This window comes from Phacochoerus africanus, chromosome 3, assembly GCF_016906955.1.
Source record: "Phacochoerus africanus isolate WHEZ1 chromosome 3, ROS_Pafr_v1, whole genome shotgun sequence".
NCBI lineage: Eukaryota > Metazoa > Chordata > Mammalia > Artiodactyla > Suidae > Phacochoerus > Phacochoerus africanus.
The window spans coordinates 24,560,120-24,587,906 of NC_062546.1; the positions used below are offsets into that span (position 1 = coordinate 24,560,120).

A 27,787-nucleotide genomic window follows, 5' to 3' on the forward strand; every position below is an offset into this window, starting at 1 on the left:
TTCTGTGAAAACATTACAAAACCAAACCGCCTTCTCTGAGTTTATTTAAGATGCTTTTGTTGCACGCGGAGCTCTAGAGTGAAGCCTCCTCTGTGTATGTGAGATAATAACACCTTGTAACTCATTACAGCTGGGCACTATTTACATAAACCAGAGCTGAGCCAGGCAGGAATTTGCTGATTAATTTATTTTTAATGGAGTGAAGTATACCGTGCACCAAAATAAACTTTACAGTGTGTACCTAACTGCTCCTGGAATGGATGGAAAAATTAATGGAACAGATTTTGGCTCCCAACTCTACACATTAATTTATATATAAAAGTTATTTGAGCCTTAACCCATTTGCTACCCAGGGCAGCTCCCCAACCACAGATCTCAGCCCGCAGCATCAGTTTAGCTACTGGGCTTACTTTAGAATCGTGGAATCTCAAATTCAGAAGAAACTTTAAAGGTCATTTAGTCCAGCCCTGGTCCAGAACGTAGCTCTCCTTCTCGTCATCCCTTTTGGCCTATGTCTGTATGGGCCCTAAATGCGTACCTCCAGCAGCAGATGGTCCCCACCTGCACAGCCAAGTGCTGTCTCCATAAGGTGAGTAGTCATCAAAAACACTGCAGCCTGTCATATAGAGCATTTATTTCTTTTTTGTCTTTTTAGGGCCACATGGCATATGGAGCTTCCCAGGCCAGGGGTCAAATCAGAGCTGTAGCCGCAGCCACAGCAACATGGGATCCGAGCCTCATCTGTGACCTACACCACAGCTCACGGCAACACTGGATCCTTAACCCACTGAGCAAAGCTAGGGATCGAACCCGCATCTTCATGGATACTAGTTGGGTTAGTTACTGCTGAACCATGATGGGAATACCTGGAGCCACACTGACCTGTTAATGTCTGTGATGTCCCAAAGCCTTCACTTCCTGGCCGGGGGCATCTTTCACTGACTACACACCCTCCCCTCCCTGCTTCAAGATGAAATCCAGGCTCCTCAGATGTTGCAAGGCTCTTTGTTTAACCCCTACTTGTTTTTGTGTCTCTAACCTATTTCTTCTCTGAGCAAACTGAGCCACATGGGTTTACCTGAAGAGACTCTTCTTTGTGTTTATCTACCTAGAATCCTCTTCTGACTAAAGAATTCCCATGTCTTCAAGTACCCTCTCTCTTGTCTGCCTCAGGCAGTGTTCTCTGGTGGAACATTTTTTTATATATCCATCTGCCATCCTGCACTGTGCCTGCCTTTCGGATGCTGGTGTTTGGATTGGTCACTTTTGTTTTGCCAACATCCAGCAGGGGGCCTGGACCATAGTAGGCATTGGCATAACCTTTGATAAAAGAATCAGTAACTAAATCATCAGTATCCATACAAGCCCAATAAAAAGCCCCTTTCTGGACCTTTCTCTCAGTCTCTTCTATAGTTCTGCTTACTTTAACAATTCCTCTGGGAGGTCCCATCGTGGCTCAGTGGAAGCATATCTGACTAGGAACCATGAGGTTACGGGTTCGATCCCTGGCCTTGCTCAGTGGGTTGAGGATCCGGCATTGCCGTGAGTTGTGGTGTAGGTCACAGATGCTGCTTGGATCTGGCGTGGCTGTGGCTGTGGCTGTGGTCGGCAGCTACAGCTCCAGTTAGACCCCTAGCCTGGGAACCTCCATATGCCATGGGTGCAGCCCTAAAAAGCAAAAGCAAAAAAAAAAAAGCAATTCCTTTGACCTTTGTGTAAGAATGAAAACCAAATGTTCTTTCTATAGCTAATTGCTTTTTACTGTAAATTGTTATTCTACAGAACAAGTGAAAGATGTGATTTCTTGCCCTCAGGGTGATTGCTCTCTAAGAATAATTTTTTCATTTTTTGTACTCTGTGTACTTCCACAAAGGATCACAGTAAATTAAGAGACTTAAGCGTTAACAGCTGCAAAACAATTAAAACAGAGTTCAAAGGATAAGAAGTAAGTATTGGAAGTGGAGAGAGGGGTTTTCATGTTTGAAAACCTAGGCTGCTAATAACCAACTTTCCTATGACTTTTTTGGCAATTTATAATATGACCTCATGTGTATGTAGTCTCACAGCAGTCCTGTTAAATAGGCATTGTTCTCCTCGGACTTATCCCCTTACCCAGGAGAGGGGACTGCAGCTCAGAGACGCCTGGAGGTTTACTCAGGGTGAAAGGGGCCTAGAGTGCCCCAGCCCACATCTTCCAGCCCCTGCCCCAGGCCCTTGCTCTCTCCCCACCCCACACTGCCTCCTGCAGGTCAGCAAGGAAACTGACTATACTTGAGTGCAATTGAGTGTAAAACCTTGCTCTGAGCTTCCTGGAGGCCAAAGGAAGAAATGGGAAAGGTTTAAGTTTATTCAGAAGAAGCAAACATTTTTACTCTTCAGAGATTATTGTATTTGTATATATAATGTATATTATATTTATATTATAGGGTTTTAAAATGAGAAACACAGGACAACATAGCAAATTTCAGTTTTGCCTAAATTTTTTGTTTTTGCTTTTTACTGCTGCACCTGCAGCCTATGGAAGTTCCTGGGCCAGGGGTCGAATTGGAGCTGCACCTAAGACCTACACCACAGCCACAGCAACACCAGATCCAAGTCACATCTGTGACTACACTGCAGCTTAAAGCAATGCTGGATCCTTAACCCACTGAGCCAAGCCAGAGATTGAACCCACATCCTCATGGAGACTGTGTCAGGTTCTTGACCTGCTGAGCTACAATGGGAACTCCTTGCCTAAAATTTTAAGAGTCATAAATACTGTTGTCTTGGAGTTCCTGTTGTGGCTTAGCGATTAAGGAATCTGACTAGCATCCATGAGGATACAGGTTCGATCCCTGGCCTTTCTCGGTGGGTTAAGGATCTGGCATTGCCGGGGAGCTGTGGTGTAGGTTGCAGATGTGGCTTGGATCCTGCGTTGCTGTGGCTGTGGCATAGGCCAGCAGCTACAGCTCCAATTAGACCCCTAGCCTGGGAACCTCCATATGCCATGGGTGTGGCCCTAAAATACATACATACTGCTGTCTTACATCAAGCTGAGATTAAAGCCCAGGTCACAATTCAGCCAGTATGTTTTGCATTTCTCTTCTGTGCCAGACACTGCTTAGTATTTTCGCTTAATACCTCATTGAATCCTGAGTGATACTTCTGTGAGGTAAGTTATTTATAAGCTCATGTTACTTGTTGAGGAAGACAAGCTCAGAAAGGCCCAGATTTTCCCTGCATGTAGACTCAGGTGGTTCTGTGCTTTTAGTTCCAGGAAAGAGTACTAGGTGGGAAAAGGGTCAGTTGAGCTCCATTAAAAAGTAAAAAGAGGAGTTGCCATTGTGGCTCAGCAGGTTATGAACCAAACTAGTATCCATGAGGATGTGGGTTCGATCCCTGATCTCATTCAGTGGGTTAAAGATCTGGTATTGCCACAAGCTGTGGTGTAGGTCACAGACACGGTACGAATCTAGCATTGCTGTGGCTGTGGCGTAAACCCACAGCTGCAGCCTCGATTCGACCCCTAGCCTGGGAATTTCCAATATGCTGTAGCTGCAGCCCTAAAAAGAAAAAAAAATGTAGAAGGAAACCTAAAGCAGTGTTGCAGCCATTTGGGCTTCTGTGGGCACATACACACACTAACAGGAAAAATCAGAACAAGGGGGTTCAGGTTCAAGATTCAGGGAAGCATTGAAGGGAATTGGGACATAAAGGATGGGCAAGGTAGGTAGAAAGAAAAACAGGAAGTGAGGATCTGCGGCGCAGAGCAGGAAACTTCAGACTCAGGTGGACCTGCTGAATCAGTCGCCAAGAGAAGAAAGTTATCGAGATCCATTGGGGCCACGATGCAGGGTGACCTGGGTAATGCTGCATCTGGCAGGGTTGGGAGTGAAGAGGCACCGTGAGGTCCAGGGCAGATGGGTGCAGCCAGCAAGGGATAACAGCTATCTAAGGCCTGAGAGCCTGGGGAGGTTGTAGGAATTCAAAGGAAATTCAGACCTCAGAGATATTGCAGGGAAAACAAATCATCAGGACCCAGTGCCTCATTGAATGTGGAATCTGAAGAAAGAGCCGTCCAGAGCTCTCCTGGGAGCAGGAAGATAATCGGTGTCAAGAGGAGAACTTGAAAGGAAAAATCCTCCTTGTATTGTGATTGTGTTTTCTTTTTAGGGCCGTACTTGTGGCATATGGAAACTCCCAGGCTAGGGGTCAAATCTGAGCTGCAGCTGCAGGCCTGTGTCTCAGCCACAGCAACATGGGATCTGAGCCATGTCTGTGACCTACGTATGCAGCAGCCTGCAGCAGCGCCAGATTCTTAACCCACTGAGTGAGGCCAGGGATTGAATCTGCATTGTCATGGGTACTAGTTGGGTTCTTAGCCCTCTGAGCCACAATGGGAACTCCTGTATTGTGGGTTTTTTTGAGTGCTAATTATAGTATTCTGGGAAAGACGGGAAGAGCTGCTGCCTCCATCATGCACTTACGTCCACTAAGGAGAAACCACTTCATAGAAAGCTGAACAGTCTTGTGTCTTCTGAGCTCCACGCCATTGCTTTGGTGCGTATTGGTTGTATCTGTATGGGGAGCTGGTCTGGTGGAAGATGCCACAGAGGAGGCAGGTCTGGACCTCAGGGGATGATTAGGACCTCTGGGCCAAGGACTTTGGCCTTGCCTTGGGAATAGAAGGGATACCTGAAACCATGAAGCTAGATGAGTTCCCAAAGGTGAAATGGGGAGGGTAGACCACGCACCAGGGTGGGTGTGGGAGAAAGCTTATACTGGGGTGGAGTGGGGTGTGGGGGTAGGAAGAGCGGGAACCAGCACAGGAGGTGGAATCTGGGGTAGAAGCCAGGGGAGAGGAGAGCTTCCAGAAGGGGTGGGGGTGGGGCTCTTAATGCTACAGAGCTCAGGGGCTGAGGAGCAAGTGGTGAAGCTTAAGGGCTTTAGGCTTCCAGGAGCAAGATGAAAGCAGGGTATGGCAGCAGATGTGGTATCTTGGGAGGTGCCTAGATGAGAAGAAATGGAGAAAATCTGGCAGGGGTTGGGAGAACACAGGGAAAAAACTGAAGATGTTGGTGGTGGGGGGGAGGAGTCTGATTAAACGTAAAGCAATGAGTGGAGTAGGAAACTTGCCACAAATGTGAGGAATTATTGTTAGATCCCTCTGGAAGTGGAAGCCTGGTCTTGAGGACAAGGGCCTGACTGGAGGGGAGGAGGGAACTCTTTCCTGAGACCAAGAGGTTGGAGGACAGAACGGGGGCAAGTGATGGCTGGGGTGAGGGCCGAGAGCAAAGGGAGTGCTTATACTGCCTTGATGCCGGGCACCTAGAGTTGATGGTCATTGGGGTGAAGGGGGAGGAAGGCAAGCTGGCAGGTCCGTGGGCTGAGAGCATGACAGTCCCAGAGTGTCTGAACTCTTTCCTTGGGTGCAGCCCTCTACTTGCTGGCCTGATTCTGCCTCCCTTCCAGCCTCTTCCCCCCCTGCCGCCCACTGTGCATTGTCCTCCTGCTCCATGTGTTTGGCCTCAGGGAGGGGTAGGCCAGACCTCAGGCCCTGGCCATGATCTACCCACTCATCACAAAAGTTTTCCGCGGCTTCCAGGGGACTTCCCTTGAGCCATGCTGCTGAACCCAGGGCTCAGACCCTGCCCAGGTCCTCCGTCTTTCTATTGAGGAGAGGAAAGGTCTTGGGGATCATGGCTGGGAAGTTTCCAGGAAAGGAATCTTTCAAGCCCTGACCTGTAATGTCACATGTGATAGATTACAGTGTGAGTACTGGAAGGGGTTGGAGACCTCCAGCCCAGCACTCTTGCTTTACAGATAGGAGGCTGCAGCCTTGAGAGCCTCACTCAAGGTCTCACAGCCGGGAACTAGAACCATTGACTGTGTTGGCTTCTTCCCTCTTTTTCTCTCTCACTGCGGCCAGAAACAGCTGTTTCACCTCCCAGTCACCATCTGAGAAAGAGCCTGCCAAGGGCTGTACTCTAATTGGGGATGGAGGCTGGGACATGGTTCCTCTAAGATTCCAGAATGGCTCATGAACTCTAAACCCCAAGCAATTGGTTTATACTTTGGCTTAATGTGTGGCTTATAATTACTTATGAGTCTACCTTCCCCACTAAACTGTGAGTTCCTCCAGGGCAGAGACTAAGTCTTACTCATCTTTGGACCATGGTGCTGGCCTAAGGTAGGCATTAGCTACAGGTTGGGTGGATTGGATGGACAGAGCGGAAGGGGAGGGCATGGCTGGATCAGTAATGTTGGAGGCTTAAGAGATCAGTAGGTAAGATATCTTCCCTTCCCAAGTTCAGAATAAATTAAGAAATGACACAAGGGATAGACAGATGGACATCAGAATGGTGGCTTTACCAGTCTTATTTTTATTTCTGATAAAGCTGATTGGAGAATATAGCTTTTGCTCTCTGGCCAAATGGAGGATATTACTCCCCAAACTAAACATGTATCTTCACCCCCCGAAAAAAGAGCAGACCTGTCTCCCTTGTGGGGGCAGAATCTCCTCTGAAATCTTAGGATGTAGATCAGTGGAGAATATGCTACTTTTGCCTACAGTGGAACAGAGAGAAACCCAGAAATATTTGAGCCCAGCTGCTTCCCTAAGCCACCTGACAAGCCATTCCCCTCCCCTGGGGAGCATGGAGCCGGAGAGAGAGCAGTCCTCTCACACTTCCCCTCAGGAGAGGGTAGTGGGAATTCCCTCCCCTTTTGGTAACTAGGGAGTGGGGACAGGTCTCCCACTGTGGGATGGGACAAGGTGGATGGATGGGTATAGGGGGTGGAGGGAAGGTTGGGGGTGGGGGGAGACCCCAACATCACAGTGTCTCCTGGACCCAGACACAGCCACCTTTCCAGTATAGGGTGCCCAGCTCCTTACTTTGTGATCCTGCTTGCTGGAGGCTCCCGTGAGCTGGAATAAGGCCAAATCTCAGAGCCATGCTCCAGACATGGCCCGGGGCCATGTTCACCTTCAGGACCGGCCTTTGGTCTGGAAGCAGCCAGAGACTGACCAAGAGGAGCTCCTCCTGTGCTGCTTCATTTGCCATCGGGCTCTCACTGCTCCCCTGTCCTTTCCTGTCCGGAAAAGCCCTGAATTCAGCACGTACTGAGCTTGTCTTTCTAAGGCACCTGACATGGAGTAGTCCACGTACCCTTACAACAACCTGGTGAAGGAGATTAAGCCATTGTGACTCAGTTGTGATTGTTCGACGCACGCCTTAAGTGCCAGAGCCAGTGTGGCCTCCCGAAGGCCTGTGTGGTGCTCAAGAACAGCAGACCACACCACCTGGGTTGTTCCCAGGGGTCCGGGGCTTCGGGCCACTCTCTCCCGGGGGACTGCTTCCTAAGTTACCCTAAAATAGCACTTTAGGGATCTGGCCAACCTCTGTGTCTCAGCCCGGCCCTTTCCAGACTGTGATTCCAGATGGCCTTTCCCTGCACCACCGCTCCCAACTCTTTCAGAAGTATGCCTTTGCCCCTCTGGGCCTCCAGCCTGCAACGCCCAGCTCGCCACTCTGCATGTCCAGAAATCTTTCTCATCCTGGAATACCCCGCTTGAGGCAGCCTCCTTACCTGCATCTGTGTCTAGTTCTTAGGTCACTTTGCCTTGATTCAAGGCTCCCCTCAGGCTCCCCACCTAGCCCTGGCTGCTGCTCCCAGGAATCTCATCTCCCCTGACCCAGAGGTGCCACGTAAAAGTGTGCAGCAGTGTTGCCACCAGTGCAGCTTGCTGCAGCCCAACCTCTGCTCCCACAACCCCCACACGACAGTCACCGGCCCAGGCGCCTCTTGGCTTGTAGGAGAGAAGAGACAAGGCTAAGTGGCCCCCAGGATGGCAGAATGATGCCAGGCAGGCGCCTGACACACCTCTTGGACAAGAAAATATTTTTCTTCCTCCTAATAACAGTTATTAAGGGCCTATGCCTGACACAGTGCAGCCAGGGGCTGGGCTTTGCTCTCTGTATGGCTCACATCACCCTGGGCCCCCACCCCTAGGCCCAGACCCAAGACTAGGATGTACCGTCCACCCTCCCATTGCCCTTCACCCACTCAGCCCATAGGGAGCCTGGGGAATCTAATTTGACTGACATGCTTTTATTATCAGGATATCAGGGATCCCTTGGAGCCCTTTTCAGCTCAGTCTTTACATCCCTGCCCCTCTCAGTTGAACTCCTTTGCATGGATGCCTAGTACCACAGTCCAAAGTTAGGGTCAAAGACTACTCCTGCTGCCCAGATGCTCATGCATGCAAATAGATATGCACCCAGACACATGAGAACACATAAACAGGAGTTCTCTGGTGGCTCAGCAGGTTAAGGATCTGGTGTCATCACTGCTATGGCTCTGGTTTCTGCTATGGCATGGGTTCAATCCCTAGCCTGAGAACTTATGCATGGCATGGTGTGGGCAAAAAAATGTTTAAGATGGTAAACTTTATGTTGATTAAAAAGATATTTTTTCTTTTTAGGGCTGCACCCATGGCATGTGGAAGTTCCCAGGCCAGGGGTGGGATCAGAGCTGCAGCTGCCAGCCTACACCACAGCCACAGCAATGCCAGATCTGAGCCATGTCTGCAACCTACACCACAGCTCACAGCAACGCTGGATGCCTTAATCCACTGATCAAGGCCAGGGATCAAACCTGCGTCCTCATGGATATTAGCTGGGTTCTTAACCCACTGAGCCACAACAGGAACTGCTAAAAATAATTTTTAAAAGGAACCCAAAGTATGTACCGTTAGGTAGACATATATGAACTAAGGGATAAACACAGGAACTAAGCCACATAGAAACATGTCTGCCTCCCCTCCCAGGAATGCTTCCCTGACCCAGATAAGGTCCCGTTCTCCCCCTTAACAAATCCAGAGATAAAGGCCCTGCCACCTCGGCTACCGCCACAGCTCATTTCCCTCCCATGGTCTCGCTCTGCTTATTCACACACCCCTGCCCCTCACCCCAGGGATGGGCCTTCTTAGAGTAACTGGTGCCCTGGTGTCTGCCCCTGCCCCTGGGGTGGGATGGAGTGGCCCAGCCTTTCCGCTCTCGGCCCACGGCTCTCCCCTGCCTGTCCTGAGCCCGTCACTTCCAGGTGCCCCAGCCCTAGCTTCACTCGCTTTACTCCCAGCTTGATGCAGGGAGCCTCCAACCACACCCCCCTCTCGCCTCCTCTGTGCATGTTGAGCCTCGTGTGAAGCTCTATGGGCATAGAGAAACCCGGGTCTGGTCTGAACAGGATCACAGGCCAGCTAGAGCAAATACAGTCAGTACTAAGCAAGGTCTCCTGCTGTCCCCGTCATCCTCATTGGAACTTGTCCCTCCATAGAAAGGTGGTGCCTCAGGCTGGCACCATACACCCTTGTGACCACTTCTGCCTGGCCTCCCTCCCTCACCAGCTGCCATCTGCTGACTCCTCTCCAGCACGAAGCCTCCCCACCCATGCTCCTGAGGACTCTGGGACTAAGGCCCTTGTTGGGGGCAGAGAACAGAAGCTTGCCTGCCCTGTCTGCCTCCAGACCTTGAAATCCCTTACCCCCATCCTCTCAAAAAGCTTTCTCACTAATTTAATACTCGACTCCTGAGGACGGGGGGAAGACTGGGGTCTGGCCGCAGATCAAGAGCTTTCCTGGAGTTAGGGCTGTTGGGAACACAGCCATCTGAAGAGCATTTTTCACTGGGACTCTGGAAGGTCAGGGTTTGGAGGAAACTTGCGAGGAGCCTAGTGGGGATGGGGCAGGTGGTGCCGGGGTGGGGCAGAGCAGGCGGGGGAAGGAGTATGTGCTAAGGGCCTGCTATTTCCCTGGATGGGCGAGTCCCAACAGCAGGCAGACAGGTGAGGCTGACCCGACAGGTTCCAGAAGCCAGGGGCAATGGGGCGGAGCATGGCTCTGACTTAGAGTGACAACAGGCTGCGGGCCCTGCCACACACACAGCAGGCCGGCAGGAGGCTGTTCTGCTGGAATCTTCTTCCTGCTGCCGGCAGCCCAGGGTGCAAGACCATGGAGCCTGCTGGAGGGTGAGGGGAGCCGGTGGGCAGGCATATTCAGAGGCCCAGGGCCTGGGGGTCTGGGTGCTGAGGGCATGGCGGGGCCCCTGCGGGGCCGAGTGGAGGAGCTGAAGCGGCCCTGGTGGCGGGAGAGCTCACCCCTGGTGCTGCAGCACAGCGAGGCGGCCCGGCTGGCGGCCGATGCCCTCCTGGAACGGGGCGAAGCTGCCTACCTGCGGGTCATCTCCGAGGAGCGGGAGCTGCCCTTCCTGAGTGCTCTGGACATGGACTACATGACCAGCCATGTGCGTGGGGGCCCAGAGCTCAGCGAGGCTCAGGGACCAGAGGCCTCGGGGCCTGACCACCTCAGCCTGCTCTCCGAAGTCACCTCGGGCACTTACTTCCCCATGGCGTCCGACACAGACCCCCCAGACCTGGACTTGGGCTGGCCTGAGGTTCCACAGGCCACAGGCTTTAGCCCCACCCAGGCTGTGGTCCACTTCCAGCGGGACAAGGCCAAGAGCATCAAGGACCTTCTGCGTTTCCTCTTCAGCCAGGCCCGCACGGTAAGGGCCTCATCTCTTGAGACACTCATTTCACAGATGTAGAAATCGAGGCCCAGGGAAGGCTAGAGACCAGCCCAAGGCCATGCAGCAGCTGAGGGCAGCACTGGGATGAGAACCCTTGCCTCCTAGCAGATCACAGGCTTCTAGAGGGTGGGCATGTGTTTTTACCTTGGTAACCCCTTGGCAATCAAGGACATTATGATAAGCATAGAAGAGGGGATGGGCCCCAAGGATCCCGCAAACACCCTGAAAATGCATACAAAGTGGTGCTCACTGCAGAGCAGGATCCTCTTTCTTGGGAGAAGGTCCTTGGCCTTCATCAGATTCTCAAAAAGCCTAGAGACCAGGCTGGGAACCCTAACCTTGGTGGACATCTGAGCCATCCCCTTGACTTTGAGGGGAGCAGACTGAAGCCAGAGAGGGGCCAGGACTTACTCAAGGAGGTCCAGTCAGTTGTTAAAACAGAACCCAGGGCTCAGGGAGAGGAGTCTAGATTCAGGCCCTGGACCCCAGGCACAATCCTGCCTCCTGATACATGGTCTCAACCACACCTCACCCCTTGCACACTGTATCTCCAGCTGGGCCTGAAGCAGGGGAAGGGGCACTGGTGCCTGGGCCTCAGCGTGGCCTTGAGGGCTGAGCTTTTAGCTCTGTACCCAAAGGAAAGAGGAGTGGAGGCTGCTGACTGGGCCCAGGGAAAGGGAGTGAGAGCTCAGGAAAAAGAGAAGCAGGAGAGCAGGTAGGAGTGTTGGTGTCTGAGAAGGTTCCAGCCACAGGTTAGCACTCCTGGATCCCTGACCTCTGATTCAGGAGGCAGCAGAATGGATCAGACAACCCCAGGTTAGACTCAGGGCCCTTCCTTGGGGAGCAGCCCAAAGAGCACCTGCTGCAAATGCTAGGGGCTGGATCTCACTGGTACCACCAGAGCTGCCCAGGCAAGCCTCCCTATGCCCCAGGCAGGGGAGGGCCAGACCTGATTGGCACTGGGAATGGGGTTATTAGTGAAGTGGCTGCTGTCATCACTCCTGTCCCTTTGATCTGTCCTTGTCCCCCAACTCACCCCCCGGCCAGGCCTGTGCCATGGACGAGGGCATCCCTCAATGCCTTGGCTCCCTAGCTCCCATCTAGACCCTCCACTCCAAGCCAGGACCAGGCTTCCACTCTGGGCTGTCACTGGCCCTCAGAGTGATCTCAGGAAGTGCTTCCTCTCCCTGCAGCCCAATGTCCTTGTTTGTGAAGGAGGCAGCAGAAAAAAAAAAAAAAAAACATTTATTGAGCTTCCATTGTGTGTTGAGTATTTTCACATTCAATTCCCTACTACTCTGTGAGGCAGCTATCATCATCTGCATTTAACAGACTAGGAAGTTGAGGATCCCAGAGGTGAAGCAACCCACCCAAGGCCAGATAGTTAGGAAGTAGTAGCAGAGTGCAGGTTCGAGCCCATTTCTGTCTGGCTCTAGAGCTGGAGTGTGCGGCTCTGCACCTCCTGCTTCTCAGCCGGGACTGGGAGAGGAGGGCTCGTGGTGGACAGTGCAATGGGAAGAAGAGGTGGTCGGGGGCTTGGCTGCACTAGGGGGTTTTCAGGGCTTCTCTGAAGTGACCCATGACATAAGGGAGGTCGCCAGTCCCAGCACCTCAACTGAGCAGAAAACTTGGTCCCCGTGGGCGTGGGTGGGAGTGAGGGAGTCTCTGGGTGAAAGATGGCACGCCAGACTCTGCAGCTCCGTGGGAAACTGAGGTGGGTCTGGCAAAGGGCACTGACCTGCAGTAACTGACCTGCAGCTCTGATCCTTGGGAAGTGAGCCTCCGACAGATAGTCCCTGGCTGGAGCTCCAGCTAGAGTCATTGGGGGAAGTGTGAAGAGCTGCACTGGGAATCGGGTCTGGGTTTTGCTTCTGAGTCTTCCTCCCCCGCTGGTCCTCAGGTTCCCCAGATGTAGAGCAGAGCTTTAGACTAGTGCAGTTGATCCACAGACATCTTTGAGAATCTGATGACAGGTAAATAAAGCATCCTCAGAAAAGTGCACACTAAAACTTTCAAACAATCCTTGGGCTTCAAGATAGTGAAATCTTGTTTCTAAGCCAAGAACCCCTGGGCTAGGAGTTCCCATTGTGGCTCAGTGGGTTAAGAACCCGACAAAGCATCCATGAGGATGCAGGTTCCAACTCTGGCCTTGCCCCGTGGTTTAAGGACCTGGCTTTGCCACAAGCTGCAGTGTAAGCCACAGCTGCAACTCAGATCCAGAGTTGCTGTGGCTATGGCCAGCAGCTGCAGCTCTGATTTGACCCCTGGCCCAGGAATTTCCATATAGCAAAATAACCTCCCTAGGCTGGATCCCCACCAAAAGCCCTCCAGATTCAGATGTTCTCACAGGCTCTGACCTGCTGCTTTTCAGTCCCAAGCTCTTTTCCTGGGCTCCAGCCCCTGGCCCTAGGCTGAGCTCCGCCCCTCCTCCCTAGGTGATAGCTGTGGTGATGGACATATTCACTGATATGGAACTTCTCTGTGACCTCATGGAGGCCTCAAGCCGGCGTGGCGTCCCCGTCTACCTGCTCCTGGGTCAGGAGCACCTGAGGCACTTCCTGGAGATGTGCTACAAGATGGACCTCAATGGAGGGCACCTGCCGGTCAGCGAGGGTCAGGGGCAGTAACCAGGGGGTGGGTGGGGAGTCAGAGAGGGTAGAAGATTCAGTTGCGCGGTCCGTGAGCACTGAGGGGGGATCAATGGGAGTGTGGGGCCGCGTTGTCTTAGCCATTTTTGGTCAGAGCCCATGGGGTTTTAGACATGGCTTGAGCCCCATTCTCTCAAGGTCACCTCCACCTCCCTCCCTCCTCGGCCCAGAACATGCGTGTGCGGAGCACGTGTGGGGACACATACTGCAGCAAGGCAGGCCGCCGCTTCACAGGACAGACCCTGGAGAAGTTCATCATCATTGACTGTGAGCAGGTGGTGGCGGGCAGCTACAGGTAAGTGGGTGGAACGGGGATGGGGTGTGTGTCTGGGGCTGGGCCACTGGCTGGCGTGAGCACCTGGGATCTGGCAGCTTTGAGCCTTCCTTCCTTCCTCCATCCCTTCTAAGATGGACTGAGTGGCTGCCGTGTGCCAGGCATGGTGCTAGGCTTGGAGGATACTGTGGGGAGAAAGACAGCTCCAGATGGGGCCCTGGAGGAGCTTACTCTGTGGAAGGATTGCTTTAATGCCCTTGACATAGAAAATAACTCTTGCACCTTGGAACTGGAGGGACTTCAGGGAACCTTGGTCCATTTTACAGATGGGGAAGCTGAGATCGAGACGGGAAACTGCATGCCCAAGTGGACTAAGCTGAGCTAGAGCTGGCACACACTCTGGAGTCAGAGCTCTGCCCCCCCTCACACGGGCCCTCGTGGTGGTGGTGGTTTTGTCTTGGTCCCCTGGTTGTGACGCCTGCCTAGCCCCCTGGTCCTGCACTTTGCCTCCTGACCTTGACCCTCTGCCCCCAGCTTCACCTGGCTTTGCAGTCAGGCCCACACTAGCATGGTGCTACAGCTGAGGGGCCGCATCGTGGAAGACTTTGACCGGGAGTTCCGCTGTCTTTATGCCGAGTCAAGGCCCGTGGAGGGCTTCTGTGGAGGCGAAGATGCCCTGTCTCCCAGGGCACCGTGCCCTCGCCCAGTGGCCCTGGCCTTCAGGCCTGGCATTCCCAGCACATCCTCATCGCCCTCCAGCACCAGCCTCAGTAGCATCAAGCGCTCCCCTCACGTAGGCCACTCCTCCTTTCTCGCTCTGCCAGGAGGCGGTGGCAGCAGTGACACGGGTATGGGATCCTCATCCCTGGGCCCTGCCCACTGTGAGGCCAATGGCCAGCCAGCCCTGCAACGCCAGCTGTCAGACCCTAACCATGGCCCCCTCCTAGGGCCCTACAGGGCCAACCTGGGCAAGCTGGGGGCGTTCCCATGGTCCCAGTCCTCCCCTGCCCTCAACCATGATAGCACTAGCCCTGTGACTCTGGCAGGGGGGTCACCTCTGCTTGTTCGCCCTCGTCCCCTCCTCCTGTTTCCCCGGGCTGTCCCACCTCTGTCCCGACTCCCAGAGAACGGGGTCCCAGGTAGCCAGGAACCTAGCGCCCCACGAGGCCGCTGGGTACCAGGCTCAGCCCTGGAGGCAGTAGAGGAGAATAAGGTGTCTCTGAGTCAGAGCCATGGCCAGCTGGATCTTCTCGTCCCCTTCTCCAGAGGACGAGAGGCAGGAGGCCCTGATTTGGGGGCGACCCCCAACTCAGGTTACCTGTGTCCTGGTGAGCAGGTCCTAGAGGACAGGCGGTTGGCCCCAAATCAGAGATACAACCAGCTGGATCTCCTGCCCCAGGCCCAGGGTGCTGGGGGTGTCCCTGAGTCAGGTGACCCCCGACCTGGCCATCAGACCTCAGAGGACAAGAGACTGTCCCCAAACCACAGCCATGGCCAATTGGACCTCCTGGTACAGTCCTCCAAGGCTGGGGACTCCAGAGTAACCCCAGAAGCCAACTCCTCAGCCAGGACGGGCAAGCAGGGTCCAGACGAGCGACGACAGACCCTGGGCCACAGCCACCTGGACCTCATCACAAAGTTTGGCCCATTCCGGGGCGAGGGTCCTGGGCCCAATGATGTCCCCAGGCCAAGCCCTGCTCGAAAGGCTGGAGTGGACTCTGGGGATGAGAAGCGGCTGACTCTGGGCCACAGCAAGCTGGACCTCATCACCAAGTATCATCAGTTGCAGGGCACCAGGCAGGGACCTGAGCCTGGCCTCCTCGGGGGCCCCACAGGTGGCCATCACAACGGCAATAGCAACGGCCTGTCTGAGAATGAGAAACGGTTGACCCTGGGCCACAGCAAACTGGACCTCATCACTAAGTACAACAAGTCCAAGTTCAAGCTGCTCCGAAGCCGCTTTGAGTCCTAGTCCTGCTCCTAGAAAGGACCTAACTGTCCTCCATCTACTGAAACTCTAGTTTTACTCAGGTCCCAGAATCTTGGGTAGGAGCTTGGGCAGGGGCTGTATGGGGAGGAGAGGGAATCTAGAAGCCCAGGTTAGCTATTCCCTCAGCTCAGGATTCTTGCCCACACGCACATGCACACACACAGGGAAATGGAAGCCACAGTTACTTGGTACCTGCCATTTGTCACTATGCTGGGCACATCACATCATTACATCTTATCCTTCATCCTCACAACACCCGACAAGATAGACATCTAGTAGTTATACAATTCTAGGATCATACATATTATCTTCCCTATATTATAAATAAATATGGAGGCTGAGACCCAGCCAGTTTGATGACTTACTTGGAATCAGGTCCAGGTAAGTGGCAGGGGCTCAAACCTGTGTCTCTGACACTTAATTTCTTATGATTGTGTTTCTGCAGAGACAGGACACACAATATCAACAGTTCACATGTCCCCATGCACCTGAAATCCATATACCATAGAGATACCTCCAAATGCCTGCACAATATACACAGCACACTGACAGGATGCACAGCCACAAACTGCACACCCACCAATGCAGTCCCTGTAACAAACCAAAACACTCAGGATTCTAGTTATAGGTACTCAATAAATGTCATTTGGCTAAATAAATGGCTATATTCCGTGCACACCATAGATCATTCGGGATCCGTCGACCATAAATATGCACATAACTACACACACAAACACACACAAATATGCACATAACCACACACACAAACAAGCGTGCATGTACCAACCAGTGTCTCTTTGTAAGCTGTGTATCCAGTCCTATGCTGACATACCATAAGGCTGACAAAAGCATCAGATTCAGTCCCTGGGAGACAAGGATTAAATGCATAAACCATTGGTGAGCAAGACAGAGCTGTAACTAATTAAAAGCTAACCAGTGACAGAAGGTGGTAGAGAAAGGAGGGCAAAGAGTAGTGGTGATGATGGAATGGTGAGAAAGTTTCTTAGAAGAGGCAGCTTTTGAGCCAAGCCTTGCAGGGTGGGAAGAATTTGGACAGATGGAGGTGAGGGTTAGCAGAACTCCTGGTAGAAGTAACCAGGTGAAGAGAGGCCTGGGAGAGGACTGAGGGAGTGGGTCTGAGATGAACTGGGGAGGATGGGGAGGTCGTGGATACTCAGAGTCTGACACACACACACATACACACCATTTTGCTGAGTGTCCCTAGAAATATAAGCTCCCTCAGAGAGGGTCCTTTTCCTGAGCTTGCCACCTACCGGGGACTGTATATGTGATACAAATCAATAAAAGTGGACATGCTATGACCCAGTCGCAGCCTAGTGTATCCTGAGGAAGGCGTAGTTATAAAACTGCAGGCTGGGGACTGGGGAAGGGCACCATCCAAGGAGGGCTCCCAGATGGAGGAGAGTGGATGGCCACAGACGGCTGGGGGTGGGGTGGGGGGAGGATAGGGGCTCCAAGCTTCCCTATGCCTTCTCTGTGAGTGACATTCTGAGAGACTCCGGGGCTTTTGCAGATTCTACAAAACGTGGGCCAAATTCATCCCCTCCAGTCCACTAGAGCAGGTCTCCTGATAGCTACCCTCTATGAAGTGGGGAGGGGTGGGGTAAGGGTGGGGGAGGGGGAGCAGAAAGTGGCTGCTTTGTGTGATTAAGCACGTGCTAGGGGCACATAGTGGGAGCTCATCAGCCCCCACACCCTTGCCCATTCTGGGTCCTCCCTGACACTGCTTTATCCATCCTCCCCCCTGCAATGGTTTCCTTTACTTCTCTGGCCGCACCTCCTTCCCCAGCCTCTGTCGCGGACTCAGATCTCACGTCTGCCTAGTGGACACGTTTTCCATGAGTTTCCTCATCCACCCCAGGCTTCAGTCCCAAATCTCAGCCTTTCAGTCTCTACAGGGCTCCAGATCAGGCCTGAATATCTGTCCCGCACTTCATTCTATCCCTCACCTCCCCACACCTGCTCTTCCTCCACAGACTTTACTTCAATAAATACTTCCATCAAACAACCCATCTTCTGGAAGACATCCTTTTTTTTTTTTTTTTTTTAAGGGCCGCACCGGCCGCATATGAAAATTCCTGTCTAGAGGTCGATTTAGAGCTACAGCTGCCAGCCTATGCCACAGCCCCACCAGATCCGGAGCCCCCCTGCTGCGATCTTCACTTCGAGGCGACTCCGGATCATTTAACCCACTGAGCGACGAGGTCAGGGATTGAACCTTTATCGTCGTGGATACTAGGCGTGTTCTTAACCCGCTGAGCCACAGCGGGAACTCCCAACTCCTCCATTCTGAGGCCTCACGTCCAACCAGCATTGGTCCGGATGTACTTTCTACGTAGCTCCTGATAGAATGAGCAAATGAATGAATGCGAGCTTTGTTGGAGGCGGGGCCAAGTGGGGTCGCAATCCTATTACTTTGCAACCATAGAGTCCGCTCGGAGGCCAGAGCTAGAGTGGCCGTATGCGTGGCTGGGTGTGCTGCGCTCTCTCGGAAGTCTCCTAGGGTTGAGGCGGAAACGGGGACCTAAGCAGGGTTGAGGAGGACTGCTGTCGCGTGTGGAGATTGCGTTTACCTGGTGAGCGGTTGTGGCGAGACACCGAAGGCTCAGCTCCGGCCGCCCTGCGTCGTGAGCGGTGGGGGCCCAAAGATTCGGGGCGGGAGAGTTTGGAGGGGCGCGGTGGGCGGGACCCAAGGTCTGAGGGCCGAGACGGCCAGGGAGGGGCGCGGCGGGCCTGACGCGCAGCGGCCAGGGGCTGGACCCGGGGGAGGATCCGCCGCGCCTGAACTCCCGTCCCCCCAACCCTTAGGCCTCATGGCGGTCCGAGCGTCGTTCGAGAACAACTGTGAGATCGGCTGTTTTGCCAAACTTACTAACACCTACTGCCTGGTGGCCATCGGAGGATCAGAGAACTTCTACAGGTGCGTAGGGAGCCCGGGCCCGCGGGTATTGTATGGGTGGGTGGCGGGGAAAAGTGCTTGGAGTCGGCGGCTGCGGCAGAGGGAGGGCTCAGGCCCTTAGGCTCCTGTGCCCACCGAGCTCATGTCTCTACAGTGTATTCGAGGGAGAGCTGGCCGATACCATTCCCGTGGTTCACGCGTCCATCGCCGGCTGCCGCATCATCGGCCGCATGTGTGTGGGTAAGCCGGATGGAAGACGCCGAGGGAGGGCGTGGAGCTTCCCAGCGCCTCCCTAGAAGGGACCCTTAGTGACCCGGGGATTTCCAGGCTTTCATCTATTATCGCCGGAGACTGCAGAATCCCTCAGGCCCGGGCCAGACCAGGCTTAAGTGCCAAAAGATCAGGGGCCATCCCTGGCTAAGGCTTCTGGATCATAGTAATCACCAATAACATTAAGGGGTTTCACTTTTACACTTGTTTCATTCCTTTTTAACGAAGATCCTGAGAGGTAGGAATTAATGACCTAATTTGACTGATGAGGAAGCTAAGACTCAAAGAAGCCTGGTGAATCACCCAGTTCCACACCTACTGTGAGGGAAGATTAGATTGTCCTCTCTCCTGGGCCACTGACTCTGGGCAGATTCCCTGGGGCTCAGCAGGCTTCTTTTGTATTCATGGTCCATTCTTGCCTCATCCCTCCTAATATGGGTCTCTCCAGGGAACAGGCATGGTCTCCTGGTGCCCAACAACACCACCGATCAGGAGCTGCAACACATTCGCAATTGCCTCCCCGATTCAGTGCAGATCCGGCGGGTAGAAGAACGGCTCTCAGCCCTGGGCAATGTCACCACCTGCAACGACTACGTGGCCTTAGTCCACCCAGACTTGGATAGGGTGAGGCAGCCCAGTTTGGCCCATAGTCACAGGCTATTAGCATAGACAGTGGTTAGCCACTGTTTTTGCCTATCAGGCAGGAATTAGGGGTCTCTCTTGCAGTCTCTTTTTATATCTGGGCTCCTGCAGTTCAGGCACTCTTTGGAATAGTGTGATCAGTGTCAGGAAGAAGCTAAGGAGGGTATTAATCCTTTCAGAGACAGGGAGATTAATCCATCTGGTCCTGCAAGGTGACTCTTGAACGTGTGTTAGAGGGAAGGAGGGTCATGTGGAGACCAGCCTCTGGCTCTTCGGGCATGCGTGGATATTAGACTCTCCATAGCTGGCCTAGACTCTGCTCCAAGCTGTATTCCCTCCTTTTTCCGGGCGAGCTTCCACATGCAGCTACATAGCAGAGGAATGAAGCTTAGGGAGTCACGCCCTGGGTGGATCTGGGTGTGGAGGCCCTGGGTTCTTTGATCAGCTTGTTCTTAGCCCAAGCACTGCACCTTTGGCTGACAGGAAACAGAAGAAATCCTGGCTGATGTGCTCAGGGTTGAAGTCTTCAGGCAGACAGTGGCTGACCAGGTGCTGGTAGGAAGCTACTGTGTCTTCAGCAATCAGGGCGGGCTGGTGCATCCCAAGACTTCAATTGAAGACCAGGATGAGCTGTCCTCTCTCCTTCAGGTCCCCCTTGTGGTAAGCATTCTTATTCTCTGGCCCCTGTCTTCTGCTGGAGCAGACCCCTTTTGCCCAGTATTCAGGAATCTGGGTTATTACCTGTCACAGTTTGGGGTTGGGGCTGAGGGTCAGGGAGCAGGGTTTGGTGAGCATCCTCATAAAGCAGGGGAGAGACTGGCTGTTGGTGCTGAGATTCACACTGAGCTGTCCCTTGGCAGGCGGGCACTGTGAACCGAGGCAGCGAGGTGATCGCTGCTGGGATGGTGGTGAATGACTGGTGTGCCTTCTGTGGCCTGGACACAACCAGCACAGAGCTGTCAGTGGTGGAGAGTGTCTTCAAGCTGAACGAAGCCCAGCCTAGCACAATTGCTACCAGCATGCGGGATTCCCTCATTGACAGGTATATGGGCCTCTCCTTTTGAGAGGAGGGGAGGGAGATGCCGCCTGTAACGGGAGCCACACTGTATTAGTACTGGTAATTTCTTCTGCATGTGAGGCCACCTCTGCACACTGCTGGGCAGGCACAGGGTATAGTTAGCAAGCAGTGCTGGGTATCCGCCTATCCCTATCTCTGAAGACTCTGGTTCAGTGTATCCCCTCTCTGTCTGTCTTATTTTATAACTGACCACGTTGTTTTGTAGTTTGTATCATCCTATGTGTTGGTGTTTCCAGCCAATAGACAGAAGAGAGCTTTTTTTTAATTGAGGGAAGGACGGAAGGCTGCTTTTAGAAACTGAGGCGACCCTAGGTGCCTAAGGAACTCAGGGTTGTGAGGATGGCATCAAAATCATAGTCATCTGGACTATGTAGATTCAAAACAAAAGCAGGTTCTTGGCCTTAACCCTGGAGATATTGGGGTGGTGGGCTCTAGAAGCTCTTCCTTTGGAAGAGCAGCAGGTGCTGGATATTTAGCATTCCCCCCACCCCCACCGCTCCATTTAGGCTCCTTCTCAAGGCATAGGATAGAAACTCCAAAGTAGAGCAAGTGGCCAGTAGTAGTAAGAAAGTGACTCCTTTCTTACCAGGGACAAAATTTCCCTTCATTTTCTCTCCTTCATTCATTTAGTAGCCTGATGGTCATTGACCCCTATGGACAAGGCTCCATGTGGGATAGTTAGGCAACTTTGTGCTACATCATGGCTCTGAGGGACTCAGTGCAGCAGGTGAGAGATGATGTAGTGGCCACATAGCCACTTCAAAGATGAAATATCTGGTGCCTTACATGGCTTCAGAAGTTCCCATGAGACACTTTGTGGAATCCAGGAAGGTTTTGTGGAGGGCAGATCATTTGATCGGGGCTTCAGGGAATGAGAAGATAATTGGATATGCAAAGATAGGGTGAGGAAGCACTTCAGACAGACCCAGAGATGGGGAAGTGTGGAAGGTGTGAAGGGGAAAGGTTTTATTCCCAGAGTGTTGTGGACTCTGAATGTCCATGTCAGAAAGTTTTGACTGTAGACTTGTTTTTTGTCCTCTGGTCTATGTTGGGATACTTGTTAGGGTAGATTCCTGGCATCACTCCACAGACAGATTCTCTTAGTCTGGAGTGGGACCCAGTCAGGTATGGTTGTTTTAATAATCTTCCCTGGGTGATTCTGGTGGGGACAGTTTGGAGACCACATTGACAAGCTCTGCTGTCAGCACTGGAGAGCAGGTGAAAGGGTCTGAGCAGGAAAACGGTACCAGTGGTTTTGTCATTTGCTCAACAGCTTTTTTTTTGAGCACCTACTATGTGCCAGACAGTATGATGTGATGAATAAAATAAATCCTCCCTTTTTGGGACTTGGAATCTCATAAGAAAACAGTACTTTCACAATTAACTATTTAATTAAAGAACAGAACAACAACAACAAAAACTTCTTAGCAACCTAAGAACAGAAAGAAATTTGTATAATCTGATAATTGGTACCTACTCAAACCTACAGCAAGTATTGCATTTAATGGTGAAGCTTTAGAGGCTGCCAGGCAGAATTGCCTACAGTCAGCAGCACTGGTCAGCATTGCAGTTAGATAGGTAAAGAAATAGGTATTGGAGGAGCTCCCTTCGTAGCTCAGGGGTAACGAACCTGACTGGTATCCATGAGGATGTGGATTTTGATCCCTAGCCTTGCTCAGTCGGTTAAGAATCTGGCATTGCTGTGGCTGTGGTGTGGGCTGGCAGCTACCTCTCCAATCTGACCGCTAGCCTGGGAACTTCCACATGCTGCAGGTGCAACCCTGAAAAAAAGACAAAAAATTAAAAATATAAATAAATAAAAAATAAAAAAATCTTGAAAAAAAGAAATTGGTTTTGGAAAAGAAGAGACAAAAACTCCTTAGCTTATTTTGGTTTTGAAACTGTTGAGTTTGAGGTGCCCAGGAGACCTCACAAGGAAGGTGTCAGGTAGGCAATTAGAAATACATCATTTTAAAAATTGTTTTATTTATTTATTTATTTTTTGCTTTTTAGGGCTACACTTGGTGGCATATGGAGTCCAGGGGTCCAATCAGAGCTACAGCTGCCAGCCTACGCCAGAGTCACAGCCATGCCAGATCGTAGCCACCACAGCTTACAGCAATGTCAGATCCTTCACCCACAGAGCAAGGCCAGGGATTGAACTTGCAACCTCATAGTTCCTGGTCAGATTCATTTCTGCTGCGCCACAATGGGAACTCCCATACTTCATTTTTATAATCATATGCATGATTATCACCTTCAGGAAGAATGTCCTGGCCCCAAACCCTGCCGATGGGGAATTTGTGGCCTGGGCATGTCCTTTCCTCTCTTTTGAGCCCCTTTGTTCCCTTGTCTAATAGCTGTTGGACTTGACCTGTGAGGCTCTGATTTGTGATCAGTAAGGGTTTGTGGAAGTTATTGAGTTGACCCACCTGAGTGGAGAAGTCACTTTTACTTTTTAAACACTGAGAGTTCTAGACTTGTGACTCATGGGAGCAGTGGAATCTGGAAGGGGCTCTGAGTGTGGCTTTTCTGGGCTGAGGGGAAGCAGAGGTCCTGGGGTGAGGGTGGAGGGAAGCACATTGAGAATGGAGGGTGAGGTATGCTCTGTGAAGCACCTACTGACAATGCTCCTTCCTCTCTCTCTAGCCTCACCTGAGTCACCTTCCCTGCTGTTCCCTGGCTCCAGGCCCTGGACTTGGGCTCCTTCTTCACGTCCCACCCAGTCTGTCTTGGATGCTGGCAGGGCAGTGGCAGAGAGCTCACTTGGACTCAGTGGCTGGATGCCCAGCCCTTCACCTGTGCCCATCTCCTGAATCTATAGCTAATGTAAAAATCTGCCACATCATGCTGGCTGGCAGGTCCTATGGCTTCTGGTTGAGAGCTCTTTTGTCCTGTGCCACCCCATTAAAGGGCAGTTTCCTCTGACCATTCTGAATGTGTTGTTTGGGGAACCTCTGCCCGCATTCAGCTCCCCCGTCATTGTTCAAGGGGAAAGCGGGGTAGGAAGCACATACACTCCTTAGTTCTGTAGTCTCCCGCTCCCCTCTCCTATCATTAAATGAGTGGCTTCATCCCAGAGCAAGAGGAAGAAGTATTCTCCCCTGTAATTCTTTGATTTTCCACACAACTTCAGCCTCATACTTGAGGTGAGGTGAAGTGCGCACATTCTTCAAAGGACGAGAATCTGTTTCACCTCTCTCTTAGGACGGTGTGAGGATCCTGAGCTGTTCTGGGGCACCTAGCTTTGAGCCAGGGTGGGTGGAGGTTGCTGGCCTTACTCTTAGGCGCCCAGGACCATCTCAGACCAGTCTCGGCGAGCCCTTTCCTCAGCAGGGCTGGTTGGAGCGGCGTCCAGTGTTTCCTTGTTCTCGCGAGGCGGGGCGCAGGGACTCTGGGGCAGGTCTGGCCGGATGCTGGCGGGTGGGGCCGGGTTTGTTGGGCCCCGCCCCTGTGCCCTGAAACTTTTCGTCCCCGAGGGCGGGGCCCGTGCGTGGTGACCTCACGACGCCAATCCCTCCGGGTGTCTCTGCGCAGGCGCGACATGGGCGGAGGTTACCGCTGGTATCCGCAGGATCTTCTCTGGCTGTGTGAGGTAGGGGCGGGCCCGGGCGGGGAGCCGCCGGCTTGGCGGCCGGGGTGGTGTACGGCCGGCCGCGCACCTCACGGGGTTCTCCTCATGCAGAACATGGGCGCTCAGCTGAGCAGCGGCTTGGGCACCGCGGAGCCGGCGCAGCCCCAGCCCGAGCCCCAGCCCCAGCCCCAGCCCGAGCTCCAGCCCCAGCCCGCGGCGCCTGAGGGCCCTGGACAGCCCCAGCCCGAGCCCAGCCCCTGGGGGCCGCTGGACGACGTGCGCTTCCTCATAGCCTGCACCTCCTGGTACTGACTCGCCGCCTCCTGTCGTCTGGCTCGCCTCGCCTGGTCAGGCCCCTCTCAGGTCCTTGTCTTTCCTCACCTTCCCCCCACCTCGGAGACTTGCGGAGAGTCGAGTCGGGGGACTGGAGGGGACTGGAAGGAAGCTTCTGCAGCCTCGCCATGGGGCACAGTCTTGTCTCTGGCCCCTTCTGCTACCCTGAATTTGTTCGCTTTTCAGCCTGCACCCAAACCCGCAAAGACCTTCGTGCACATCCTCACTCCACAGTCTCTCCACACGACTGCGTCCTGGTTAGCCTTTCCCTTCACTGGCAGCCAGAATCAGGCCAGGGCTCTTGGTATGAAGACCCCAAGGCTGCTGACCTAATCTCACCCTTTCTGTCCCTTATTGCCAAGAACTGGGCTCTTGCTTTTGTCCCTGGTTGTAGCACCATGCGCCTTGACTTCGGAAAAGACCTTGTGACCCTGACCCTACCCCATGTGTCTCCTGGGGGAAGTTGCTCCACCATCCTGGGTGCCACCCTGGCATTATCAGGCTGTATTCCTGGGACCCCAGTAACAGAGGGCCTCCAGGGCCAGCCTTTTGGAGAGAGGGTGCATTTCATTTTTAGGCTGGCAGATGACATGTGTGGGGTAGCTCCCAAACTCCCCAAAGTGCCCTGACTCTCAGAAGTTTCTTAAGTCCACTCTCAGAACCCTGATCCTTGTTCCCACATCCCAGGGAAACGACATACTCTGTATTTTTGTTTTATTTAGAAATGATTTAAAAAACATTATACAAAGGCTGATCAGTTTAAAATGTGACTGACACTGAAATGCTGTGATGTTCCCCAGACTGAGGGGAAGCTGGGCTCTGGGGCCCCCAGTGCTTTGCCCCTCTGTCTGTCTGCCCTGTCCTGGGATGATGGACAAACAGATGACTACATGGCAGGAGAATCCATGATTGGAAGCCTCCAGGCTGAGCCCTTCTGGGCCTGGCCCTGCATCCCTCACATCTGCAGCCTGGGCTGCCTGCCTCCATCTCCTGCTCTTTTCTCAGCTGACCTCAGTAGTACCAGGAGCCAGTGGGGAGCCTGGGGGACCTAGAACTTTCAAGAAGTGAGAGCACCAACCTGAGGAGTGGAGAGGGACCAGGAAGGGGAGAAGGGAGGCCAAGAAAAGATGGATAAAAGAGACACTTCTGATCTCATCTTGGACCTTAGAGGGGTCCACGGGTGGGGACCCAAGGCCCAGCTGGCTCACTGGATGGCCAGGGCAAGTAACAGCCTCTCTGTGCTGCATTTGAGGGCACAGTGAGAGTTAGCCCTGGCTCCCAGGGCCTACATGAGTTACATGTGAGTGAACAGGGGTGAGCTAATAAAGTGCTTTGCAAAGTATAAAACACTGTACAAACCTATGAATCACTAATATCTCTGCAGTTGTTCCCCACCCGCCCCAGGGAGCCCGCCCTTGGCCAAAATGAGAAAAAAAAACCAGAAGGATGATGACAGGGAACACAGTGGACCCATATAGGTGCCTCTGGGACAAGAGAGATTTTGCTCAAGACAGCTCCCAGAGTCCCTGTCTGCTACAGGTTAAGTGGACCCAAAGCCCAGAGGCAGCAGGGTGGGGACAAGGCCCATGTAGGCTCAGAGGCCCTGCCAGCACCCTGAAGACTGACACCTCCTCTTGGATTTGGCAGAGAGCCAGTAGACATCGTTGAACCCCCAATCTTGGCTACAGCTCCTTAGTGACACACAGGGCTGCCTCTTACCAGGTTGGAGTGAGGCAAGTTGAGCCCTAGGAATTCCTACCAGAGACAGTGAAGGCCAGGCCCCTAGGCTTGGGGCCTTTATCAGTTGAAGGTGCCCTTTTCCAAATAGCAATGCAGGATGATGGGCCCAAAGAGCTGGGTTAGGAAGGGCTGAGCTCATGGTATAAACACTGCTTCTGGGCTGAGGGATTGAGTTGGTGTTAGGGTAGCTAGTGGTGTGGGCTTGAGCACTTCAGAAGGCTGCCCTGGGCCCCTTATGCCAAGGCCATGAGAGTGTTGGCCTGGAGCCATTTCTTTCTCACCTAAACTAGTCAGGCTGAGCCCTGAGGCCACAAGCCACCAGCTGGAGCAGGGATGGGGACTGGGGAAATGGGGAGGGACAGGAGAGTGGACAGCTACACACTCAAATCAGCCTCCTGAGGTGAGGTCAGCTCCTGCTCCAGCCCTAATTTAGCCTCAGTAGCAGGGCTCAGCTCCTGGGTGTCTGGGCACTAGAATGGCCTTAACAGCACCTTGGTCCTTATCGTTGGGGGGAAGGGCTGGCCTCATCACCAAGACAGTCACCTCTAATTCACCTAAAGCCTCAAGCAGCCTTTGCAGAATGGGACTTTAAACAATAGTGACGGGACATTGAAATATTCACGATGTGACAGCTGGGTCCTTTAAGACCCAGCTGGGCCACAGCCCTGCCTGCAGCATGTGACCCTAAATCCTGGGTCTCAGAGGAGACCCTGACGCGTGGAGCAGGTTTCCTGAGGGATCTGCTGTTGCCAGCAGGGAAACCCAGGCTCGTTGCCCACTGTGTCTGCAGCAGGGGTCCTGTAGCATTGGAGGACAGTGGGGTGGGGTTGGGAGGACATCTGACCAGCAGGTGTTGGCAATGAGGGACCAGGACTGGTGGCATCTCCCAAATGGGGCTGGGAGCACTAGTGCTGGCTTCCCACAGAAGGTGCTGGGTCCAGCCAGGTAGGAGCTGTGGTGCCTCAAGGACTCAGTGACTGCAGGGCCTCCTCCTGGCATGGTCCCTGCCTCTTGATGGGGCCTGGCCTATTCCCTTGAGTAGGGAGCAGTTTACCCAGGACAGAAGGCTGGCAACTGGGTGCCAGACACCCACCCTGGGGCACAGCCGCCAACACTCCCTGCCCCACGCTCAGCCTAGGCCCACGTACTACCGCTTCAGCTACATGACCCCTAGCCTAGGGCCCTGCTGGCCCTGGTGAGCAGTGGCCAGAGCTGCCTCTCAGACCCTGGTGAGGAAGGGCCTGGCTGGCCAGACCGAGTGGACAGAGGGCCCCGGGCTGCTCACACCCACTCCTGGACTGGCCGCTTATAGTAGGTGACAGGTTGAGGGCCTGCCTTGTTCTTGAACTGGAAGATGGTGTAGACCAGCACCAGGATGCAGAGGGACAGGATGCAGGGGATGACCACAGCCACCGCATTCACAGAGCCTGGCACGTCATTGATGGTCACCATGATGTCCACGTCGTCCTGGGGCAGCCGCCGCTCCTTGCGCCGCTCCACCTCCTTCTGGTTGCAGCCCATCCAGTCACGCAGGATGTTGCGTGGGTAACCTGGCTCCACACTCAGTTTCTGGTTGTCAAATTTCCAGTAGTCCCGGCCCTTGTAGAAGTAGGTATAATCTGCAGAAACACAGCCCAGCATCACCACTCCAGACACTTCCCTGCACCCACTCTGGGTCAGCATGAGAGGGCATAGGGTTCTGTGGCAGTGTGGAGGAGGGGCGTCTCTCCCACCCTGGAGGAGCAAAGAG

General features: G+C 53.3%; 4 protein-coding genes across 5 annotated transcripts in view; 3 read left to right on the forward strand and 1 right to left on the reverse strand.

Annotated features, from left to right (window-relative positions):
* Nucleotides 1-9,780: 9,780 nt before the first annotated feature.
* On the forward strand, nucleotides 9,781-16,802 carry FAM83C (family with sequence similarity 83 member C). The gene is made up of 4 exons (XM_047771236.1): nucleotides 9,781-10,544; nucleotides 13,004-13,171; nucleotides 13,387-13,511; nucleotides 14,025-16,802. Exons 1-4 carry the CDS (start codon nucleotides 10,074-10,076, stop codon nucleotides 15,460-15,462), a joined length of 2,202 nt encoding a protein of 733 aa, XP_047627192.1. The 5' UTR covers nucleotides 9,781-10,073; the 3' UTR covers nucleotides 15,463-16,802.
* Nucleotides 16,803-17,967: 1,165 nt separating this feature from the next.
* EIF6 (eukaryotic translation initiation factor 6) lies at nucleotides 17,968-23,318 on the forward strand. 2 transcript variants are annotated; one of them, XM_047771239.1, is made up of 7 exons: nucleotides 17,968-18,135; nucleotides 18,310-18,421; nucleotides 18,555-18,640; nucleotides 19,119-19,294; nucleotides 19,796-19,972; nucleotides 20,173-20,354; nucleotides 23,040-23,318. In XM_047771239.1, the coding sequence occupies exons 2-7, from the start codon at nucleotides 18,315-18,317 to the stop codon at nucleotides 23,047-23,049; spliced, it is 738 nt and encodes a 245-aa protein (XP_047627195.1). In that variant the 5' UTR covers nucleotides 17,968-18,135; nucleotides 18,310-18,314; the 3' UTR covers nucleotides 23,050-23,318. The 2 variants fall into 2 exon arrangements, with proteins under 2 accessions (XP_047627195.1, XP_047627194.1); XM_047771238.1 differs by having other exon boundaries at nucleotides 17,970-18,077.
* Nucleotides 23,319-23,463: 145 nt separating this feature from the next.
* Nucleotides 23,464-25,644, forward strand: MMP24OS (MMP24 opposite strand). The gene is made up of 2 exons (XM_047771242.1): nucleotides 23,464-23,985; nucleotides 24,076-25,644. Exons 1-2 carry the CDS (start codon nucleotides 23,935-23,937, stop codon nucleotides 24,274-24,276), a joined length of 252 nt encoding a protein of 83 aa, XP_047627198.1. The 5' UTR covers nucleotides 23,464-23,934; the 3' UTR covers nucleotides 24,277-25,644.
* MMP24 (matrix metallopeptidase 24) overlaps nucleotides 24,995-27,787 on the reverse strand; it is a 49,859-nt gene continuing 47,066 nt past the window's right edge. The window contains exon 9 of the mRNA XM_047771237.1: nucleotides 24,995-27,656. Within this exon, the coding sequence (XP_047627193.1) occupies nucleotides 27,319-27,656 (338 nt within the window). The 3' untranslated portion in view covers nucleotides 24,995-27,318. The remainder of the gene's footprint in view (nucleotides 27,657-27,787) is intronic.

Excerpts from the sequence above, each read along its gene's own strand:
- MMP24OS (XM_047771242.1), top strand. The coding sequence starts at position 23,935 with ATGGGCGGAGGTTACCGCTGGTATCCGCAGGATCTTCTCTGGCTGTGT. Across the intron at positions 23,986-24,075 it reads ATCTTCTCTGGCTGTGTGAG|AACATGGGCGCTCAGCTGAG; the intron begins GTAGGGGCGGGC and ends CTCCTCATGCAG.
- EIF6 (XM_047771239.1), top strand. The coding sequence starts at position 18,315 with ATGGCGGTCCGAGCGTCGTTCGAGAACAACTGTGAGATCGGCTGTTTT. Across the intron at positions 18,641-19,118 it reads CATCGGCCGCATGTGTGTGG|GGAACAGGCATGGTCTCCTG; the intron begins GTAAGCCGGATG and ends GGGTCTCTCCAG. Across the intron at positions 19,295-19,795 it reads TCCACCCAGACTTGGATAGG|GAAACAGAAGAAATCCTGGC; the intron begins GTGAGGCAGCCC and ends TTTGGCTGACAG.
- FAM83C (XM_047771236.1), top strand. The coding sequence starts at position 10,074 with ATGGCGGGGCCCCTGCGGGGCCGAGTGGAGGAGCTGAAGCGGCCCTGG. Across the intron at positions 10,545-13,003 it reads TCTTCAGCCAGGCCCGCACG|GTGATAGCTGTGGTGATGGA; the intron begins GTAAGGGCCTCA and ends CCTCCTCCCTAG. Across the intron at positions 13,172-13,386 it reads TCAATGGAGGGCACCTGCCG|AACATGCGTGTGCGGAGCAC; the intron begins GTCAGCGAGGGT and ends TCCTCGGCCCAG.